The sequence below is a fragment of the Solanum pennellii genome, chromosome 2 (assembly GCF_001406875.1).
Source record: "Solanum pennellii chromosome 2, SPENNV200".
In the NCBI taxonomy this organism is placed as follows: Eukaryota; Viridiplantae; Streptophyta; class Magnoliopsida; order Solanales; family Solanaceae; genus Solanum; species Solanum pennellii.
This window is the reverse complement of record NC_028638.1, coordinates 44347743-44367429: the sequence shown is the minus strand read 5'-3', so window position 1 is coordinate 44367429 and position 19687 is coordinate 44347743. Positions and strand designations below refer to the sequence as shown.

The 19687-nt window shown below is 35.4% G+C and overlaps 1 protein-coding gene across 1 annotated transcript; it reads left to right on the top strand.

Moving 5' to 3' along the window:
• Nucleotides 1-1181: 1181 nt before the first annotated feature.
• On the top strand, nucleotides 1182-19223 carry LOC107009051 (alpha,alpha-trehalose-phosphate synthase [UDP-forming] 1-like). The gene is made up of 20 exons (XM_027915098.1): nucleotides 1182-1200; nucleotides 1509-1550; nucleotides 2393-2780; nucleotides 2968-3065; nucleotides 3275-3663; nucleotides 4405-4519; nucleotides 4652-4753; nucleotides 5406-5556; nucleotides 6982-7070; nucleotides 11517-11565; nucleotides 12054-12154; nucleotides 13178-13365; nucleotides 13881-13998; nucleotides 15289-15465; nucleotides 15534-15656; nucleotides 15741-15828; nucleotides 15940-16070; nucleotides 16152-16250; nucleotides 18097-18518; nucleotides 18959-19223. The coding sequence occupies exons 2-19, from the start codon at nucleotides 1509-1511 to the stop codon at nucleotides 18478-18480; spliced, it is 2832 nt and encodes a 943-aa protein (XP_027770899.1). The 5' UTR covers nucleotides 1182-1200; the 3' UTR covers nucleotides 18481-18518; nucleotides 18959-19223.
• The last annotated feature ends 464 nt before the right edge of the window (nucleotides 19224-19687 follow it).

Genomic DNA, 19687 nt, shown 5'->3' with positions numbered 1-19687 from the left:
TATACAATAATTATATAACTATATTTATTATATATATGTATATACATATAAATATGTATTGTTTATATTTGAATAATACATAAACATGATGCTTAACTTGACATCAGTAAATAACTATGTCTTTCAATTTTGAATGTGCACAAGTAAATACTTAAATTTGTATAAAATTGAAGAAGTAGATACAAGTATCCTACATAACACAATACACGCACGATACAAAATTGTCATGTAGGTGCCATGTAGGACGAATGTGTCCATTTGTTAATTTTGTACAAGTGAGGTGCCTACTTGTGCACACCCAAAATTAAAGGTCATAACTGTCAACAGACGTCAAGTTAAGCATCATGTTTATGCATTATGCCTTTATATTTCATAAAAGTTATATATTTTAGATTGTGATTGCATAATGTAACTATTCATGTATTTATGAAATGTAATAAAGTTACTATATATATTAAGTGAGTAGATGAAAATAAGCTTTCATAATAACAGATGAAAAGATTGAAAAGCTAAACTGTAAGGTACATAATCTTTCAAGCATATGAGATTCTTGGGAAAATTTGTGCATTTTTACCCAAATTGAACAATATCATACATTATTAAGAATATCTTTGAGCTAAAAGAACACAATTACTAATATTAAAATCTAGGTTTAATGGGAAGAATATGATGAAGACAAACGATAGGACTTGACGAAAAAACTAATTGCAAACGTCTATTGCTAAAAGATACTCGATTGATATTGTTTATCACATAGTGAATTTCAAAAATTAACTCGTGGATCATGATCGTGGATCACGTGAAACTTAGTTCAAAGGGGTGATTATTGTGTATACAGACAGAATCTCACATTGAGTTAAAAGATTGAGAAATTACACTAAGATACATGATTTCTAAATGTTGTAAATTTTTTTCTTCCAAAATACATGTACGCTTTATTCAAAACAAACAATATCATACTTTATTAATAACCTGATTGCTCTCCTAACAAGAGTGAAAAAAGGTTTACATTACCATTTAACACTTTGATAATCACAATTTATATTACATTATTTTTCAAAAATATGATTTTACTATATCTGAAAATCTTTGTGATTTATTTTTAAAGGTTAGTTGAGTTGAGTCCCTATTATATGTTATGTGATTAAAAAAGAAGCTTTTGTGTAGTAGCGTTGGGGTGCCAACAAAGGAGAAAAACAGGTGCGCATCTTGCATTGCATGGCGAAGAAACCCGTGTTCCTCACAAACGCTTTCTTCTATCTTTTCACTCTCTTCAAAGGGTTTGGATTTTCTGTAATTTGACGAACCCCCTTTGTTCCTTTCCTCCATTTTTCTTTTCTGTAATTTTTCACATTTTTCCTCCCTCCCTCCCTCCTTACATACGTACAAATTGTTGACAACTTGCTTCTCCTGTCTCTATATGGACTGCCTGCTTTACACTTCTAAATCCCAATTTCTCATTTGGGTCTTTATTATTATTCTTATTATTGGGATTGACGCTGCTGAAGATGGAGTCGATTGAAGATACCCACATTTCTCAGAACAATTTGGTACTCTTAAAATCCAATCCCCCTTTTATTTTTATTGCCCATTCTTGTTCTTCTGCATTGAGTTTTTTTTATGGGGTGTTCTTGATTTCTGTATGAGTTTTTCTTTTCATGAACTGTATAATGTTATTCTTGGTCTAATATGGATATATTGTTTTTTTTCTTTCAAGAACTTCACTTTTAGGAAGAATTGAGATTGATATGTTGTTGTGCATTCATGCTATGAGTTAGTAATATTGTAGGAAATTACTATTTCATTACTAAAGGAAACAAATTATTGGAAAGATTAGTTCTTTTCTTTTTTTCTACGGAAGTATTTCAGGCAATAAACTTGCTCTCATGAAATGTATATACTTAATATCTGTGTTTCTGGTTAATTGGTTTGTATATATAAAAAATTATTTTTCGTTATTTTTTAACTTCAATTTTTGTGAACAATCGGTTGTTGTGTGAATGATTCTTTCCCCTTTTTGGATGATATTTGGGTGCTTAGTTTACCTTGTGCATTTGTCTGATTAGTCATTAGACAGTTCAGCCTTATTTTGCTATCAAAGCAATGGTAAATTCATTGAAGCTCACAACTTTAAGTTAGTTTCCTTATACTTGAATGAGTTTCATACTGTCACTGTTAACTCGAGAAATTTACTATGCTGTAACTTGTCACATTGTCCTGTTTGATCAATATGGAATTTGTTCATTCTTTTAAGTGATAGAAAAAAGTTGTTTTTTTTCACAAGTGCATCATTTGACAGAGGTGTTGTGATGTTTTTGTGAAGATGACCTGCTTTGTGAATAAATAAATGCATCAATGATTCATGTTTTGTACTAATTCAATTCAAATACAGATCCTACAAACATCTGGAATGAAGAATAGTTATGATTCTACTGTTCCATCTAGATTGGAAAGGCTCTTAAGAGAAAGGGAACTAAGAAAGTCAAGCAAGTCTCAAAATGCAAATGAAGGCGTAAGAGATGGCAACAGAGACTCAAATGTTTTTGGAAATGGAAATGAATTCTGTCTATCAGATGGAGATAGAAGGGCCCGAGAGGGAGAGCTTATTGAAGGACTTGCAGGATCATCCCTTGCTAATGGCTTCGAGAGGCAAGATGGGCGGTTACAAAGACAGAGATTATTGGTTGTGGCAAATCGGTTGCCTGTTTCAGCTGTTAGGAAAGGCGAGGATTCATGGAATCTAGAAGTTAGTGTAGGAGGTCTAGTTAGTGCTTTGTTGGGTAAGCCAAAAAATATAATGCTTTATATATAAAAACATGACTAGCGAATTTTGCTGTTGATATTTTCTTTTTCTATGTTAGCATTGTTCATTTCCTTATTTTCTTAACTTATCTACTACATTTGAGCTTCAGTGGGGTTCTTATCTCTGGTATGTGTGCTAATTGATGCCTTCTTATTTTGTTAAAGGTGTCAATGAGTTTGAAGCAAATTGGATCGGGTGGGCTGGGGTGAATGTAACTGATGAAATTGGTCAGAGATCACTTACTGAAGCTCTGGCTGAAAAGGTTTGTAAAATAGGCCCCATTTTAAATTCTTGATGTAGCACTTGTCAACAAAGTGATATGTCTAGAGCCTCTACTTCCGTGTACCATCTATCACAACAACATTAATAAAACACTTGACTTCATCTAAAAGATCTTACCTAGATGCTCTATCTAACTTATGATCATTATTAACTACTATGATAAAAGGTTGAACTTTGATGTGGTTGCAGAGGTGCATTCCAGTTTTTCTTGATCAAGAACTTGTTCACCAATATTACAATGGTTATTGTAATAACATTCTATGGCCTCTTTTCCATTATCTCCCACTTCCGCAAGAAGACCGTCTTGCAACGACCCGCAGCTTCCAGTCTCAGTTTGCTGCATACAAGGAGGCAAACCAGATGTTTGCTGATGTCGTCAATGAGCATTATCAAGAGGGTGATATTGTTTGGTGCCATGATTACCACCTGATGTTTCTACCGAAATGCCTTAAAGAGTATAATAGTGAAATGAAAGTTGGTTGGTTTCTTCACACACCTTTTCCTTCATCTGAAATTCACAGGACACTGCCATCTCGGTCGGAGCTGCTGAGAGCTGTACTTGCTGCTGATTTAGTTGGGTCAGTCCACTTATCTCAATTCATAATACTTCTAACGTGTCATAAATTTCTGAGATATTGCAAACAATTATAACTTTGAAATTATGGTAAGGAAGACGATGGGAGTAATGAAGTGGACAAGCCAACGTAGAAAGAGCACACGTGATGCTTGCCTCTTGTACCAAGGAATGTTCTTGGTGGTGTTGTACGAACTACCAAGAGATGTTAGACCTTAAATGAGTCTTCAGGAAAAGATTATGAGCAGTCTTAAGGATGCAGAACATAACAAGATTGTCGGTGAACGTGTAGATTAGTGTAAGCAGCCATTTTAGTCAATGCCTATTATTGGGGGGAGTGTTCATCATATAGTGAGCAAATACTGTGGTAAAATAATAAGTGACAAAGTAATGAGTTGAGAATGAAAGGCATTGTTAAGAAAAGCAAACTGTTCATGTTTTCTTGCCTCGAGAGGCTTAAGATGGAAAATTCTTATCGTTGTGATAGTGATGCATAAATGGGGGTCTGAGAAGCATTTCTTAGGGAAACGAAGGTCTTGTGTTTTCAAATACTACCAGTAAATTTAGTAGGTGGATAAGTGCTTCATTAGAAGCACGAAATTCAGCTTATTTAGAATCCATGACTGTTTTGTCAACTATGATGATTTCTGTCCTTCATAATCTTGCTTTAAGAGGATTTGGAGTGTTCTTCCTTATGTTAATAGTTTAGATGACTCAGGCTTTGTATTTATTATCTTGTCTCCAGCTTCCACACTTACGATTATGCAAGACATTTTGTCAGTGCTTGCACTCGCATTCTTGGGCTTGAGGGCACACCTGAAGGAGTAGAGGACCAAGGACAGCTAACACGTGTAGCTGCGGTATATGAATCATTTATTAATAGCCTAAAATCTTTTATATTTTTTCTTTTTTCATCACTTGCACTTGAGTCAAGTTTCCTCTTCTGCAAAAGGTTATGGTAGACACATTGACTGGATCCTTTGGATGAACAGTTTCCTATTGGGATAGATTCTGATCGGTTCATTAGAGCTCTTGAACTTCCTGCGGTCAAGTACCATATCAAAGAACTGCAAGAAAGATTTGCTGGAAGAAAGGTTTGTTCCAGTATAAATCCCTTTAGATAACCATGACGCAGAATGATCTGCATCATTCAATCAGTGTAGCTCGAAACGTAGGATGCCTCAATTAGTTCACCCCTGAAATTTTCTGTCACCCTCAGTGCAACACTTAAGGTTTGTTCCAGTATAAATCCCTTTAGATAACCACGGTGCAGAATGATCTGCATCAGTCAATCAGTGTAGCTCGAAACGTGGGATGCCTTAATTAGTTCACCCCTGAAATTTTCTGTCACCCTCAGCGCAACACTTTTAATGTATGCTTCCTTGTGAAAACTCCAAAAAAATATGAAAAGGACATATATAAAAAATGTCAAAACAAATATTTTATCCCCATTGTGTCTTAGTTTGGTTATTATCACAAATAGAGCTGCCTTACACCTTGATTGTGCAGATGAAGGTTGTCTTTAATTTTACTTAAATCTTTGTGCGACTAATACTGTAATTCTTTTTCTAATTTCTTTGGTTTAATGATGTGTCCTAGTATAAACTAAAACAAACAGAAGTTAGATGAACATCTATAAAATAGATGGGAAGACAGAATAAAGGAAGAAAATTGAAGAGAAGAAAAATGGCAACCTAAATTAACTTCTTTATCAATTTTTGATTAAATATTCATTAATTGCGACAGGTCATGCTGGGCGTTGATCGGTTGGATATGATAAAGGGAATTCCCCAAAAAATATTGGCATTTGAGAAGTTCCTTGAAGAGAACCCAGACTGGCGTGACAAGGTAGTTTTGCTACAAATTGCAGTACCAACCAGGACAGATGTCCCCGAGTGTATGTTCCTTGGCATCATACTTATCTCTGTTGTTTAATTAAAGCACATAATTTTTGTCTATTATTTGATCATGTATCCCTGACCAGGACAAGAAACATATGTCACAGATCAATTTGAGCTCTTGGTTTAAGTTCCTGATTTTAGTGACTTGTAGATTTTGTGAAGGAAAATACTGCTGGTTGTCAAGAACATCTGGAAAGAGAGAGAAAGGAAATAATGTTGATGTTTTTGGATTGTGATATGCAAGCACATAATCCTGAGATTGAGACCAGTTTAGTGCATTTGAACTTTACCAACTGCAACAAAAGATCCTTAAAAACTTCTTAAGGCAAAAGCTCTTCCTCTTTAGAATCCTGATGGTCCTGTTAGAAGCGTTGTATCTTTCTAATCTTCTCTAAGATTATGCCCCCTTAGTCTCTCTCTCTTATCCTCTCCACTCTCCCGTTTCTCCTCGATCCAGATTGCAACCTTCTGCCGCTTCTAACAACATCTTCTTAGCCTTTTCACCTTCTGTTTTCATTTCATGCAAAGAGATCTTCTGATCTGACATCTTTTGTCTAGTGGAAAAAGATACGCATTATAGTAAATTAGCCTTAGTTTAACAATGATGAAGTACAAAATTTGATGTTCACGTCTGTGAGATATCTTTTGGATATTTGAAGACTGTCATGATAGATTTGAGTTTACTGAATGAAGGAGAAGATCTGTTTTTACAGGAGTAATGTTGATGGCAAGATACATCATGAGTTTGAATCGTGGTGGTAAGCCAAGTATAGTACGTAGGAGGAGACAGATAGGTGTTAACCTATTATTTGCTGAGGTTTCGAAGTTGGAAATGGTGGATTTCTACAATTACAACTATGTCTCAGTCACAAACCAGTTGGGATCCACTATATGAATCCTCAGTGATCATGTTACCCCATTTAAACTCATCTCATGCTGAGTATGTCCTAATGCTGTCTGTATTTCGAGGATTCATCATGAAGCTGGCTTGTTTTATGCTGGCTAGCCTACCCCAATCCTCCTCTTTTATCTGGGATTTGGACCGGCACTGTGAGTAAGCTCACACGGACCGAGTTAAATAGTGAATTCTGAATATTTATAAAAAAATCTAAGTAGAAAAATCAATATCTCTAAGCACAATTGTTAATAAAATTTTCAAGATTTTTTTTTTGTATTGAATCATTTATTGTTAGTGAGAGTTTCTGAAGTTATAATTGAAGTATCGTCAAATTATCATTGAAAAAGATTATTCCAATCTTCTGATATTTAAGCTTAACTTTGTAAAGCTACACACAACCAGTGTATCGGTATTAAGAGATATTATTGCCCTTGAAGCCTTGGCATTGGTTAAATTTTTGACATCCATGATGTGATTACTCTCTCTGATTGTTAGTGGTTTCCTATTTTAACTTGTTGGGCAGATCAAAAGCTGACGTGTCAAGTACATGAAATTGTGGGACGCATCAATGGAAGATTTGGAACTCTAACAGCTGTCCCAATCCATCATTTGGTCTGTCTCTTGTTACTTAATAATAATATGAATAAATTGTTAACATTAATGGATATGTATAACTTGGTGCAGCTTGTTTTAGTTTGTTTTTCATATGATTCTTCTGCATTTGAGAATTACTCCTTTTTAGCTGTAAAGGTTGGCTAAGACCCCTACCTTGTAAATTAATATCCAAAAAGTGAATACATTCAGGAGGGGGACATAAAACCTAATCTCCTCAAAAAACTTGGTTGATATGGACATGCCCATATTTTTAATCCTAGGGAAATTCATAATATTACAGGAGCAATCAAGATGTTTGAGAGGATTCCTCTCCATGTAGCTTGATACCATTTGACGTTGTCTCTGTTAGAGCCAATATTAGCGAGGGTATCTGCTTCCTGTTTTGAATCCTCTGTTGTTTATATTTTTATAATTATAAGAAATGGTTTAGTCCTCTTTCCCATTTTAACACTAAATCATAATGATCGAATGCTAAAGGCTAAATAAATAAATAAATAAATAAAATAAAAGATCTAATAATAAAGGTCTTGGAGAACCTATTTTGAATCCTCTGATGCAAATGCACTGTCTTTCAAGGAGCATCATAGAGTTAGAAGAATTTTATCAGAACGTTGAGTACTTTCCACAAATTTTAATAATTTTACAATGTGATCCTGAAACAATACAATTGAGAAACTAGTCACTTGCCAAAAACGTCGAGTATTTGCTTAATAAGGTTAAAGTGGGAGATTGATTTCCTTGAAGCAAATCTCTTTCCTTCATCCCTTGCCACTTACTCTCTGCACCAGGTTACTCACAGTGAATTTGGACTGCCATACCCTTACAATTCCGGAAACTTATAAGAATTTTCCAGATGTTATTGGCATCAATACTCACCTAATTAGCATGAATATTTACGTCTGTCTAGGGTAATATGTACAATCGTGCAGCACCTATGGGTGCTAATGAAGTGGATGGAAATCACGGTGACTAGACAAAAGACGCTAGGTGATTTCTTCGCAATTATTTAAGCCTCGATGAAGTTAACAAGTGCTTGTGTTAGTGGAAATAGCTGATAGCCAGTGGTTAGTTACATGGATGCCACTGTTATAAAAATGTAGAGTTGGACATGAGAGATGGGAATTTTGAATGTTAAGGTGGGAAACACCATGACAATTTTACTCTGCGGAAATTGTAATAACCGAAATATAGCTACACATACTGAAGATCTTCATCATTTATAACTCATAAATCATATAACTTAGAAGAAACGATCTACATGATATTTGAGTTGGTTTGTGTAAAATATGATACATGGGCCTAACTCAATCAAAAGATTGCCCAAGTCCATAGTAGCAGATCACTGGTCCTTCTCAACCAATGTGGGACTCTGACACCCCTTTCTCGAGCTTGGACTGGGAGCCCAAACAGGGACGGGCCTGACTCTAATACTATGTAAAGATATGGAACTTGAGTCTAACTCAACCCCAAAAGTTAGCTCATGAGGAGAGGATTGTCTAAGTCCATATAAGTAGACCATTCGTCGATTCTCCAACCAATATGGGACTCTCTAACCCACTCTAACAGTTAGAAAGACCCCATTCTTTACCAAAGGTAATACTCTTTTATGTTTAATCTGAGGTTTCGGGTTCGAGTAATGAGAATAAAGTGACTTAGTCCACTGGTATGAAATCCTGATTTGTTGGATCCTAAACGGGTACCTGACATTCTGATGGAAAATAAAAACATTCTTGCAGCAGATGCAAAAGGATACTGTTTAACTCGTGATAAGTCATTCAAGTAGTTTAGGATAAATAATTTATAAAGATTTATTGGCATATAGGAGTAGCTACGAGTACACTCATTTGTCTTCTTCTAAATTGTAGGAGTAGTTAATTTGCATATAAAGTAAAGGACAAAACTAAGAATTTCCTTATCTTTAAGACTTAACTCTTGGTTAACTCTTCTGCGTGCAATCTTTATTGGACTAAACTAAATTATTGCACCCAATGTTTGGTATGTTAAGGTTAAGAAGCTTGTTTTGCAAAGCTTGTAATGCTACAGCTTTCTGCTTGATAAATACACTCACAAGCTCTATCCAATAATGCTACATTTTTCAAATCCTCTAAGTATAGTTTCCGTGCTTCACATACTAGCTACATTGAGGCAGTGTTGGAGACAAGATTTTTATCATGTGGGTTCAAAACATAAAGCTAATACAAAACAGATTGCAGGATGATAAATGGGGCGGGGTGGCGAATGACAAGACTAACCTTTACCCACCCAATTTTAATTCGCCTTGTCATGTCTCTTTTAAAATTTCTTCCCACTTAAGTCCTGCTTTATCAACCCTGTTTAAAATTTCTTGTGTTCTTTAAACAAGAGTACATTTGGGAATAAAAGAATACCTTGATTTCTTGAAGATTACTTATTTTGAAACACATTTAAAATGCTAGAAAATCACTTAAAAAGGAAAGGAGGGAGTAACGATTGCATCTTCAGAAAATGAAATTTTCTTATCATAGGCATGAAAGCACAAAATTTTCATTAGAAATCTTAGATCTTTCCATAAATATCTATAGCAATATCTATGGCCTTCACCCAAAGTTCGTCAAATTTGTGCGGAACGCCCAAAATAAGGAAGAAAAAGTTCACAATTTTGTCCTCTCTTTCGAAACCTAGTCTAAAACTAACTGCAGGTTATGAAGTGATATACTTGAAATTCATATCTACGTTTGGGATGTCCAAAGTATTTTGCTGAATCGAAAGGTGATGTCTATTTAAAGTTGGTTAATTACGTAAGTGAGAAGCTAAGAAAAGAGACATTACAGTTTTAGGATAATATTAGTAGTCTATATAATAACAACAAATTAGAACTCACAGATCAATTTATTTGAATTACATGTTCCTTTTCAAAAGTTAAATGTGAGTGAGAGGTTCTTTCTAAGACAATGTCCCTTTTGTGACAAATGTCATCTAACTTGTGTAACATATTGACATTGTTGATAGTGCCTGATTGATAATGGAATTAAGGTCAGGATAGGCAGTAAATATTATGATTTTGAGTTGAATTATAATTTACAGTAAATAAAAAGAAAAAGTAAATAATTGGTAGGCAATCACTATACTACAGTGACCAAGAAGATGGGAAATATAGTGCAGATCGAGAATTGATCCCGCGACCTTGGGGGAATTTTGAACCCCCTTGACCACTGAGCCAAGCATTTGAGTTGTATCAAGGGGGGTCATTTCGGTATATATACTCAAAGAAAATCAAATTTGATCCTATGTATACTGGGTAATTTTCCGGCGAAGGGGGTTCAGATGAACCTCCTTCTGCAACCCTAGATCAGCCGCTGCATTGAGGCATCAGGTTGTTACTGCCTACTTGATTTCTGAAATGGATGCAACAAAGAAGAAAATATTACTCCTAACTTTTACTACTGCATTCAAAGGAAAGCCCCACATTTGACATTGCTTTACTTATCAAAAAGATTAAAGTAGGCTGAATTATTTTGCTGTTGCAGCATTCTGCCTGAAGGGATCCATCAATCATATCTTCTTTGAATGGCGTTCTCATTTGCTTTCTTTCAATACTCGTTACATCTTAATCAAAATGATTGCCCATTATACTGAAGGTTTGGTTCTTCTGTGTTTTCTTTGGTTTCAATAGTACTATAGTTAGAAAATATATTGCTCTTGAACCGGGACTATGTTTGTCTTTCTTAATTTATTCTGCTAGAAGTAGAAAGCTTCTGAATAGATTTTCAGTGCGTCATTTTCCTAAGAGAGCTTTTTTGTGTTGACGGAGTCTGTCAATTACTTTTCTCCAAGTGTATAAATTAATAGCCTAGTGCCTGAGATTGGTGGTCAGGGAATTGGGTCAACTGACAATATCAACATTAAGTTTTAATTTCACTGTTGTTGCTTGAATCCTTTGAGAGATGGATCTTGGGCCTTACTCTACTCCAAATGCTAGCTCATGAGGTGTTTAGATGAAGTGGTGGATAACAAGTAAAGCGATTTTGAAAATGAAAGGGTAATGGTTGATTTCTATGAGAAATTTTGTTTTCTTCTAGAGGATATTTTGTTTATTTTTAAAATATTTTTTGGGGTCAAGTAAACTAAAATTTATTGATGTACACCAAGATGGTGTTAGGCTGCTGAAGCATTGACTACATGTGATGCTATGGCCTCAAGAATCAAGCCAACTATCTATGAAACAAGGATCTTCCTCTTTACACTAAAATAAACTGAATGGTGAATTTTTGAGTTTCAGAACCAGTTTGTGAATCCTTCAAAGATTCTCCTATCCCTTCATCTCCATCCCAGCTAGTGGTGTTTGCTGTTTCTTGTTCTAATTTCTGCCTATTAAGTTACTCATTCTCATCATTCCCGTGGTGCTTTACGAGTGATTGTTGTAACCCTGTGAAGATTCTAATCCTTTCAACTCTATACTTACAGGATCGTTCTCTTGATTTTCCTGCACTATGCGCACTTTATGCCGTCACTGGTACTTATTCTTATTCCTTTACAAGTATATTGTCTCTTATCTCCCTATACATTATACTGGAAATAAGTTTAATATGGTTAGAGGGTGAAAAACATATTTGAGCTCTTCTGATAGTGATAGAGTAAGGGCAGACCTAAGAAGGGCAAAAAGGAAAACATCAATACATCCTCACGGATTTTCCTTCTCAAAATTTGAACAAACTATGTCCATGAGTGATACTACTTGCACTAACACATATGTAGAGGACAAAAGAGAAACTACATGGCTCACCAAGAAGAATTATCTTTATAAACTAGAAAGGACAAGTTGGTATATCTTTTGCGTGTGGCACATAATAATTGCTTTTTTTGTAACATTTTAATTCTATTTTAATTAATACTACCAATTTTATGATGTTTTGATTGTATTTGTAAGTTTTAATTGCTTTTTGTTCCTCAATTTACTTCTCAGTCCTTTTCTCACTTTTTCTTTGTTTTGGAAATTTTTAGATGTTGCTTTAGTTACATCTTTAAGAGACGGGATGAATCTTGTCAGCTACGAATTTGTGGCCTGCCAAGCATCCAAGAAAGGAGTCTTAATTCTAAGTGAGGTACACAATTCTCTCTTCTTCTTTGCAATATGATTTCACTAGTAACGTTTTTCAGAATCCTATATCGGTTAAGCATGTGACCTAATTACACCACTTGAGCTAGCTTTTCGAATTAAGTTAGGTCTTAGGTTTATTTTTTCAACTCACAAATCTAAGCAAAACCCATCCTTGATCTTGGGTTACTTAATTTGCGGTCAGACATGTTGATACACCCAAATTACACCAACTGAAATAGCATAGGTGGTCATCGTCACATATAAAACCCAACGGGGTTGAGTATCGAATCTCACAGGGAATATGATGAGAAATCAAATGTTATTTTTGTGCCTACTTGTGCAGGCACAAAGTTGGAGGGCAAAAATGTGAAATGAGGCCAAGTTAAAGGGCATATTTATGCCCAGCTTTGAGTGAGCGGAAGGTACAGTGGTTGGTAAAATCCCACTTTGGTGAAGTGCATGATGGTGTAGTCTCTTTATTTGATTTTGCTTGTTTTGGGGTTAAGTTGGTCACTATGCCCATCTTCCCAACAATGGTCTTAGGAGTAAAGTAGCTCCAACGAAAATCTTAATGTTATGCCTAAGAAGATACAGAGATAGTAGCAAAAGGTTTGTCTCGTGTTGGATTAAGTTGGTCACTATGCCCATCTTCCCAACAATGGTCTTAATAGCCAAGTAGCTCCAATGGAAATCTTAATGTTATGCCTAAGAAGATACGGGATAGTAAGCAAAAGGCCCATCTAGTGTTGATAATATGTATACCTCAACATGCTAAAAGGCAAATATGATAGTCTATTTTGTTGCTTTTATATCTACTTCAACTTATTTATGCAAGTTTATATTAAATGCTAGAATTCAGAAGTCCGTTGGAATTTGATTCAGGAAGGGGACTTGCATCATATTCCTTAGATAAACTCTTCTCCTTCTAAGTATTGTTTTCTAACTATCAGATTGTTACTGGACCAGTAGACGTGCTATGCAAATGATTTGAGCGGCACATTCTTTCATAATATTTTCTTAATTACAGTTTGCAGGTGCAGCACAGTCTCTTGGTGCTGGAGCTATTTTGGTGAACCCATGGAACATTACTGAACTTGCGTCTTCAATTGGTTATGCTCTAACAATGTCTGCAAATGAAAGAGAAAAACGACATCAGCATAACTTCTTGCATGTTACCACTCACACATCCCAGGAATGGGCTGAAACTTTTGTAAGGTATGTCCTTAATGAATCGAAGTACGGAAGTAGGTCTTTCTATAATTTAGACTCCTTACCTTTATATTCTTGATAACAAAGGATCCCTGTTTAGGTTCCATATTATGTTCTTATCACGGTGTTGAAGCAGGTAACCATCTCATCTAAAAGCTTAAGTTGGAGCACACTTTTGTTTACTAAATCAACACGACCTCCTAATGTGTAGGCTTGATCTTTTGTTATGAGCCAAGCACATGAATTTTTTTGATAATAGATGGTGTTCAAACCTAAGATATTTGCCTGCTTTGATACCATGTTGAAGTGTGTCTCCATCTCATCTAAAAACTTAAGCTATTGAGAGAGCTCTCTTTTATTTACTAAATTATGTTTTTTCAACACACTTTTTTTTGGAAGTCTAATCAATAAGGATATCAAGAAGCGATCACAAGACAACAGTTTGCTCAGACGTTCTTTTAACTACTTTTACCCAACTTCAATTTTAGTGCAATCTTATGCTATTATTTTTTTCCATGTAGCGAACTCAATGATACAGTTGTTGAAGCTCAACTGAGGACTAGACATATTCCACCTCAACTTCCCTCCGAAGTGGCTATTGAGCGCTACTTGCAATCTAACAATCGATTGCTTATATTGGTATCCTTTTTGCCTTCACCAAAATTATAAAAATGCATATTTGCACTTTACTACTGTAAAATCGTAATTTCAACCGTAATTAAATTATCTTTTTGTTTTTTTTAATTATGGTCTTAGTATTTTGGTGTCAACTCAAAAGGATTAACAACCAGGAAAATTTGCAGTATGACACTGCTGCTAAATTCTACATTCTATCGAAAGAAAATTCATAAAATCAGAAAATGGTTGAGAACGATGCGTTTTGCCATTAAATATTTCCATATACGGGCAGCAGCTCATGCTGAAGCTATTGTAGCTGCTCCTCTGCCAATTTCTAGGGTTCACTTTGCTTGGATGTAATTTCAATTGCATTTTTACACCATTTGTTTGGCTTTCAGTTCATAAATTTCAAAGGAGTAAATGGAACGATTAAACAGATAGATATTTTAACTAGAAACTGATGTCTCTGTATCCTGTCATTTATTCATTACTGTTGCACACGTTCATCTTATATCTCCTTACTACTATGGCATCCCAACCAACCGAGAATGGAGTGTGTGCTATATTTTAACATAAGGTGCTGAGCTGGCTTTTGTCAAAATATGTCTTTTGATAAAATTATACTGTTATTATGTCCATCAAATGTTTGTTATGCTGTTATATATTCATCAAATGTTTGTAATATCAAAATGATTATGTGGTCTTTGGAAACTATTCCTGAAAGGGTATACAAGATGCTGTTCCATAAAATTATGAATTTGAAGAGTTTTTGCACTAGGATGTTATATTTTCTTTCTCTGTTACCATATCTCACATACCTATGCAATTAACTGAGTACAAGGTAGTACTGTTGTTTCTGTTTTCTGAAAGTGACACTTTTGCTTTCAAAAATAGCTTTTGGCCTTCGTCACACACGAAAAGTTCTACCTACCAGCTTTTGCCATGAATTTTTTAGTAAAGAAGTTATTTTTCCTTCAGTGCATCCACTGAATCTCTACTGTTCCTTCGATTTAAAAGTGGAATAAATGCACTACTTTAGCGTGATGTGTAATATCCCTTATTAATTTATAGATAGTCTATTTGAGCCTGTTGAAAGAGGAGGACTGTATCAGAGATGAGTAATCAAGCAAATGTCCAACTTACTGTATTTTGTTTGGTCTAAGCTATTTATCTCATTTACTGTGTGCTTTGGATATCCTTGTTATAGTTCCAAAAACATTGAATATCTATATAATGCAGACAGGTGATAAGCTACTTGCAGTTTTCCTAATAGGAAAAACTTAGTTTTGACAGTCATTTTCTGTAATTTAGGGTTTCAATGCCACATTAACAGAGCCAGTGGATGCCCAGGGAAGAAGGATTGATCAACTAAAAGAAATGGAGCTTAAGTTGCATCCAAATTTAAAAGAACCTCTAAGAACACTTTGTAGTGACCCAAAGACAACAATAGTTGTCCTCAGTGGAAGTGACCGAAACGTTCTTGATGAGGTGTTCTACTTTCATAAGTTACTATCTTTCTATCAGCATTTTTGTTCGTTTACTGACTTCTTCCACAGAATTTTGGAGAATATAGGATGTGGTTGGCTGCTGAACATGGAATGTTTTTGCGACAAACAGGGGGGAATTGGATGACTACGATGCCTGAAAATCTAAGTATGGATTGGGTTGACAGCGTAAAGGTGAAGCACTGAATTTTTAAGCTTGGAAAATTGTCTGAAGTTTGTAAAGTCTTGTGAAATCTAAGTCTATCTTCTTTGTTTCAGCATGTATTTGAGTATTTCACTGAGAGGACACCCCGTTCTCATTTTGAGCTTCGTGAGACCTCACTTGTTTGGAACTATAAATATACAGGTCATTAATTCCATACCCAATTTAGGTCCATCTTCAATTAGCAACTAAATAGCCTTATGTTTATCTGTGGTTTCAGTTTCCTAATTCTGTTGGTGGGTTCTGAGCATGCAGATATTGAGTTTGGAAAACTTCAATCGAAAGATCTTTTGCAACATCTGTGGACAGGCCCAATTTCAAATGCTTCAGTAGAGGTAGTCCAGGGTAGTCGATCTGTTGAGGTTCGAGCAGTTGGTGTTACGAAGGTCTGTTCTGGTGTTCCTAGAAATTAGAATGTCATTTTGCGGTATGTTTATTATTTTCTTAAGCAGCTTGTTTTTGTACAGGGGGCAGCAATTGATCGTATTTTGGGAGAAATAGTGCACAACAATGATGTGAAGACACCAATTGATTATGTTTTATGCATAGGGCACTTTCTAACAAAGGTGTGTTTTTCATTTTATCTTGGACTAATCCTGAATTTACGGTTAGAACATCCACATGGATGAAATTTTTGGCCAACTGCATATGCTTTAGCGGCCTGAATACTTGAGCTGTTAAATTGCAATATAGGAAATCCACTTTGACCTAAAATTTTGTGCATCATATAATTTGGCATGGTTTATATGGTTGGACTATGTCCAAATTCCATCTTAAGAAGATGTTCTTACATAAATGTGCTTGCTTTTATATGGCTTGGTCAGAGCTTTGCTAATTGAGAACGAGAAAATAATATGAACATGCTTATGTGTTTTCTTCAGTTCTATACAGCTACCTGGACATTGTAGTAGTTATTCAGTTTAATTATTACTTGATCCTATTTTGTTTTACTTATGTTCTATTTTAGCTCATTCAACAAATATACAACCTCTTAAATGTTGGCTTCCACCATAGTAATACTGAGTATTCTTTTTATAGTTCTACTTCACTATTACTTTGTATTTGATGCAACATCTTGATATCTTCTCACATCTTCCAATTAGCATTTGACATATATACTGAACTCCCTTGTAGTAACTCTCATTCAAATGTTTCTCTTAAACTGCTTAAAAGTCAGGGCAGGTCGTAGAAAATAGGATGGAGTGAGTACTAGTTTGGTTATTCAAGTTGTTTGGTAGAGGAAACTCGCTCCTTCTTACTGAGGCCTGGTTTTGGTCTAAAGGCTTAGTGCTTCCCAATAGTTTCATGAGGTCCTTTGCTGTATTCAAACTTGCAAGAAATTCTGAAGCTCATCTCAAATACTGCTTCAAATAACCGAGGAAATTTTTGCTTGCATATTCACATTACAACCATCACAGTGTCCGGATGTTTGTAGAAGTCTCAGACACTATTATGAAATTAGTCTTCTCTTAAATATCTTCCTTGATGGATCTTTTGAACAATTAAGGAATATAAAAGAAGGGATAGCTAAACTAAAGCTTAAAGCTGAAGTGATGCTCCAAAATGGAAATACTGTTACTGGTTGATGCAACAGAAAGATGAAGGAAGTTAAAGGAAAAAGAAAAATCTTAGTGATGGAAAAAATTATAGATTCTCAAATCTGAGGTTTCAAAGATGGAGATATCTACAATAAAATTAGGCAAAATATTCTTCCCTTAGCTCCTCCTTGATGGTCTTTCCTAGCTCTGGCTTAGCGTTCTTTCAAGGGAAATTCTGCATCACTGCCACCTGGTACTTCCATTGAAATAAAAAACAATTTTCTTAAGGTTAGGTGATTGGTGATACTTGGTAAAGGTCAAATCATTAGTTTGGTTCTGTATAAGGTTCCAAGCATTGTTTCATCAGTAGCCCAGTTAATACTAGATAAGTCATACCTCTATTTCAGAGGGAGAGGTGGTCACTTGCTCAAGTCTTGCTGAATTTGAGATTCAAAGAATCGAACACTTGTTGGGATCATTTGGGCGTCATTGTTTGAGGCGCAAACTTCTATGAAGCCCACGGCTTCACCATGAAGCGATAATCCACTGCTTTGCGTTGCCCCATCAATTTAAGTGACGGAGTGATGGTTTTAATAACACCATCTTATAGTCCTGAACCTTCCTCTCCCTGAGACTCTAGGCAACTTTGCAGGTTAGCTTTTATTATTTCCATCCGCTTCTCTAGAAGCTTTTTCTAGGGCCTCACCAGAACTCACCGCTAGTAGCTTCATTTTGCTCCATCTTTGAATGTTGCTAATGAAAAAAATGTTATATATCACTCATTCATTTAGGTACACTGGTGGTTCTTGTCTTCTCTCTTATGTAGTTAATTTCTTCATGGACACTTAGCTTGCAATAAACTGTTGTCTCTCAGGATGAAGATATTTATTCATTTTTCGACCCAGACCTTTCTCAAGTACAAGCACCAACTATGAGAACCAAGATAGCTAGCCATCTTAATAGAAGTACTGCTAATCATCCAGCTGGTAAAAGTGGGCACCGGCCAGCTAGTTGCAAAGTTGGCCAGCAGTCTTCAACCATAGACAAGAAAGCTGGCAGTAATGAAAATGCAAATTGGTGGTCCTTGTTTCGTGATAGAATGACAGTCCATGAAGGGTCATCAGTTCTTGACCTCAAAGCTGATAACTACTTCTCTTGCGCAGTTGGTAGAAGCTGCTCTCTTGCCAGATACCTTCTTGGTTCATCAGCTGATGTTGTGTCTCTATTGAAAGATATGGCCTATAATTCATCTTGCTGAGCTTGTTCTTTGTACAAGTAGAAGTCTACTATTTTGAGGTACATTCATACTTTACTCATTTCAGTTACTGATTACCTCGTGACTATTAAATATCTTGGGCTTATTTAGTATATCATTGTAGTTAAAACAATATATCGATCATATTGATATATGAAAGTACATTCAAGAAACCTGCATTCTAGCTACACTAGGTTGACTAATTTGAGAATTTGTTTTCTGAATAAAGAAAGATCTCCAATGTGTTGTAATACGATACAGTTCAGCCTTAAACTTGAGTATTTGACATAGAACAAATGTGACCACATCTGAGCTGTTGATACCAACCAAATTAATAATGCGCTACAATGTTTTTGAGAGCTTGCTTGCTGAGTTAAGCTTATGGTTTGTCAATAAAGTATTGAAACGTGGATGGTACTATCTACAACTATGTATCTGCTCTTTTTGATCTTAGCTCATCTGATATGCTAAAACTCTGTAGGCTTTCAAGCCGTGGCTAGGGTGACTGCTGATGCTGCTTCACATCTACGTGCAAATAGACACAGGGAGGGATATAGTACTAGTGCCTTCATTTCACAACTGATGGACCATGTTTGTACTTGCAAAGAGTAGCATATTAATAAACCGAAATGTTCTTGTAGTAACTTTAGTAGAATAAATGTCCTAGGTTTCGTCGGATTTGCTTGTAAACGCTTTCCTTTTAGTTGTTTAATAAGAACCATATGCCTCGCTTTTTAATTCCCTTATGGTAGTGTGTTTCCTTCAAGGTAATTGTTCTTTCCAGAATTGGTTTTTGTGCACAGTGCATCTGACTGACTTATTTTCATAGAGATCTTGTCATAAACTCTGGAAGCATAAAATGCATTATTACTATATAAGTTGGTGAAGTGATTATACATTATAGTGATGTTTGTTTACCATGTAAGTGACTTTTTTGAAGAATAATTACTGGACTAGCTAGGTTCTTGTACTTGGTTAATTACAATGTGAAGCCTTCTGTCTTGACTTGAGATGACAAAAAGCATTGGATCCTAATTTCATGTTAGCATTCTCCCTTGTGTTAGTCTTGGTTTATGCACAAAGTATGACGGTTGAGAACTATAATACTACACAAGTACAATTTTCGGTGGAGACGTAAAAATATTAGGTGATTTCTTGCTATATGTTTAAGCCTTGGTAGATACGATTATTTGATATTTGTGCTGGTTGG

Bases quoted from the DNA above. Each gene is read 5' to 3' on its own strand.
- LOC107009051 (XM_027915098.1), top strand. From the start codon at position 1,509: ATGGAGTCGATTGAAGATACCCACATTTCTCAGAACAATTTG. The intron at 3,664-4,404 runs GTCAGTCCACTT...TCTTGTCTCCAG, and splicing joins CTTGCTGCTGATTTAGTTGG to CTTCCACACTTACGATTATG. The intron at 16,251-18,096 runs GTGTGTTTTTCA...GTTGTCTCTCAG, and splicing joins TAGGGCACTTTCTAACAAAG to GATGAAGATATTTATTCATT.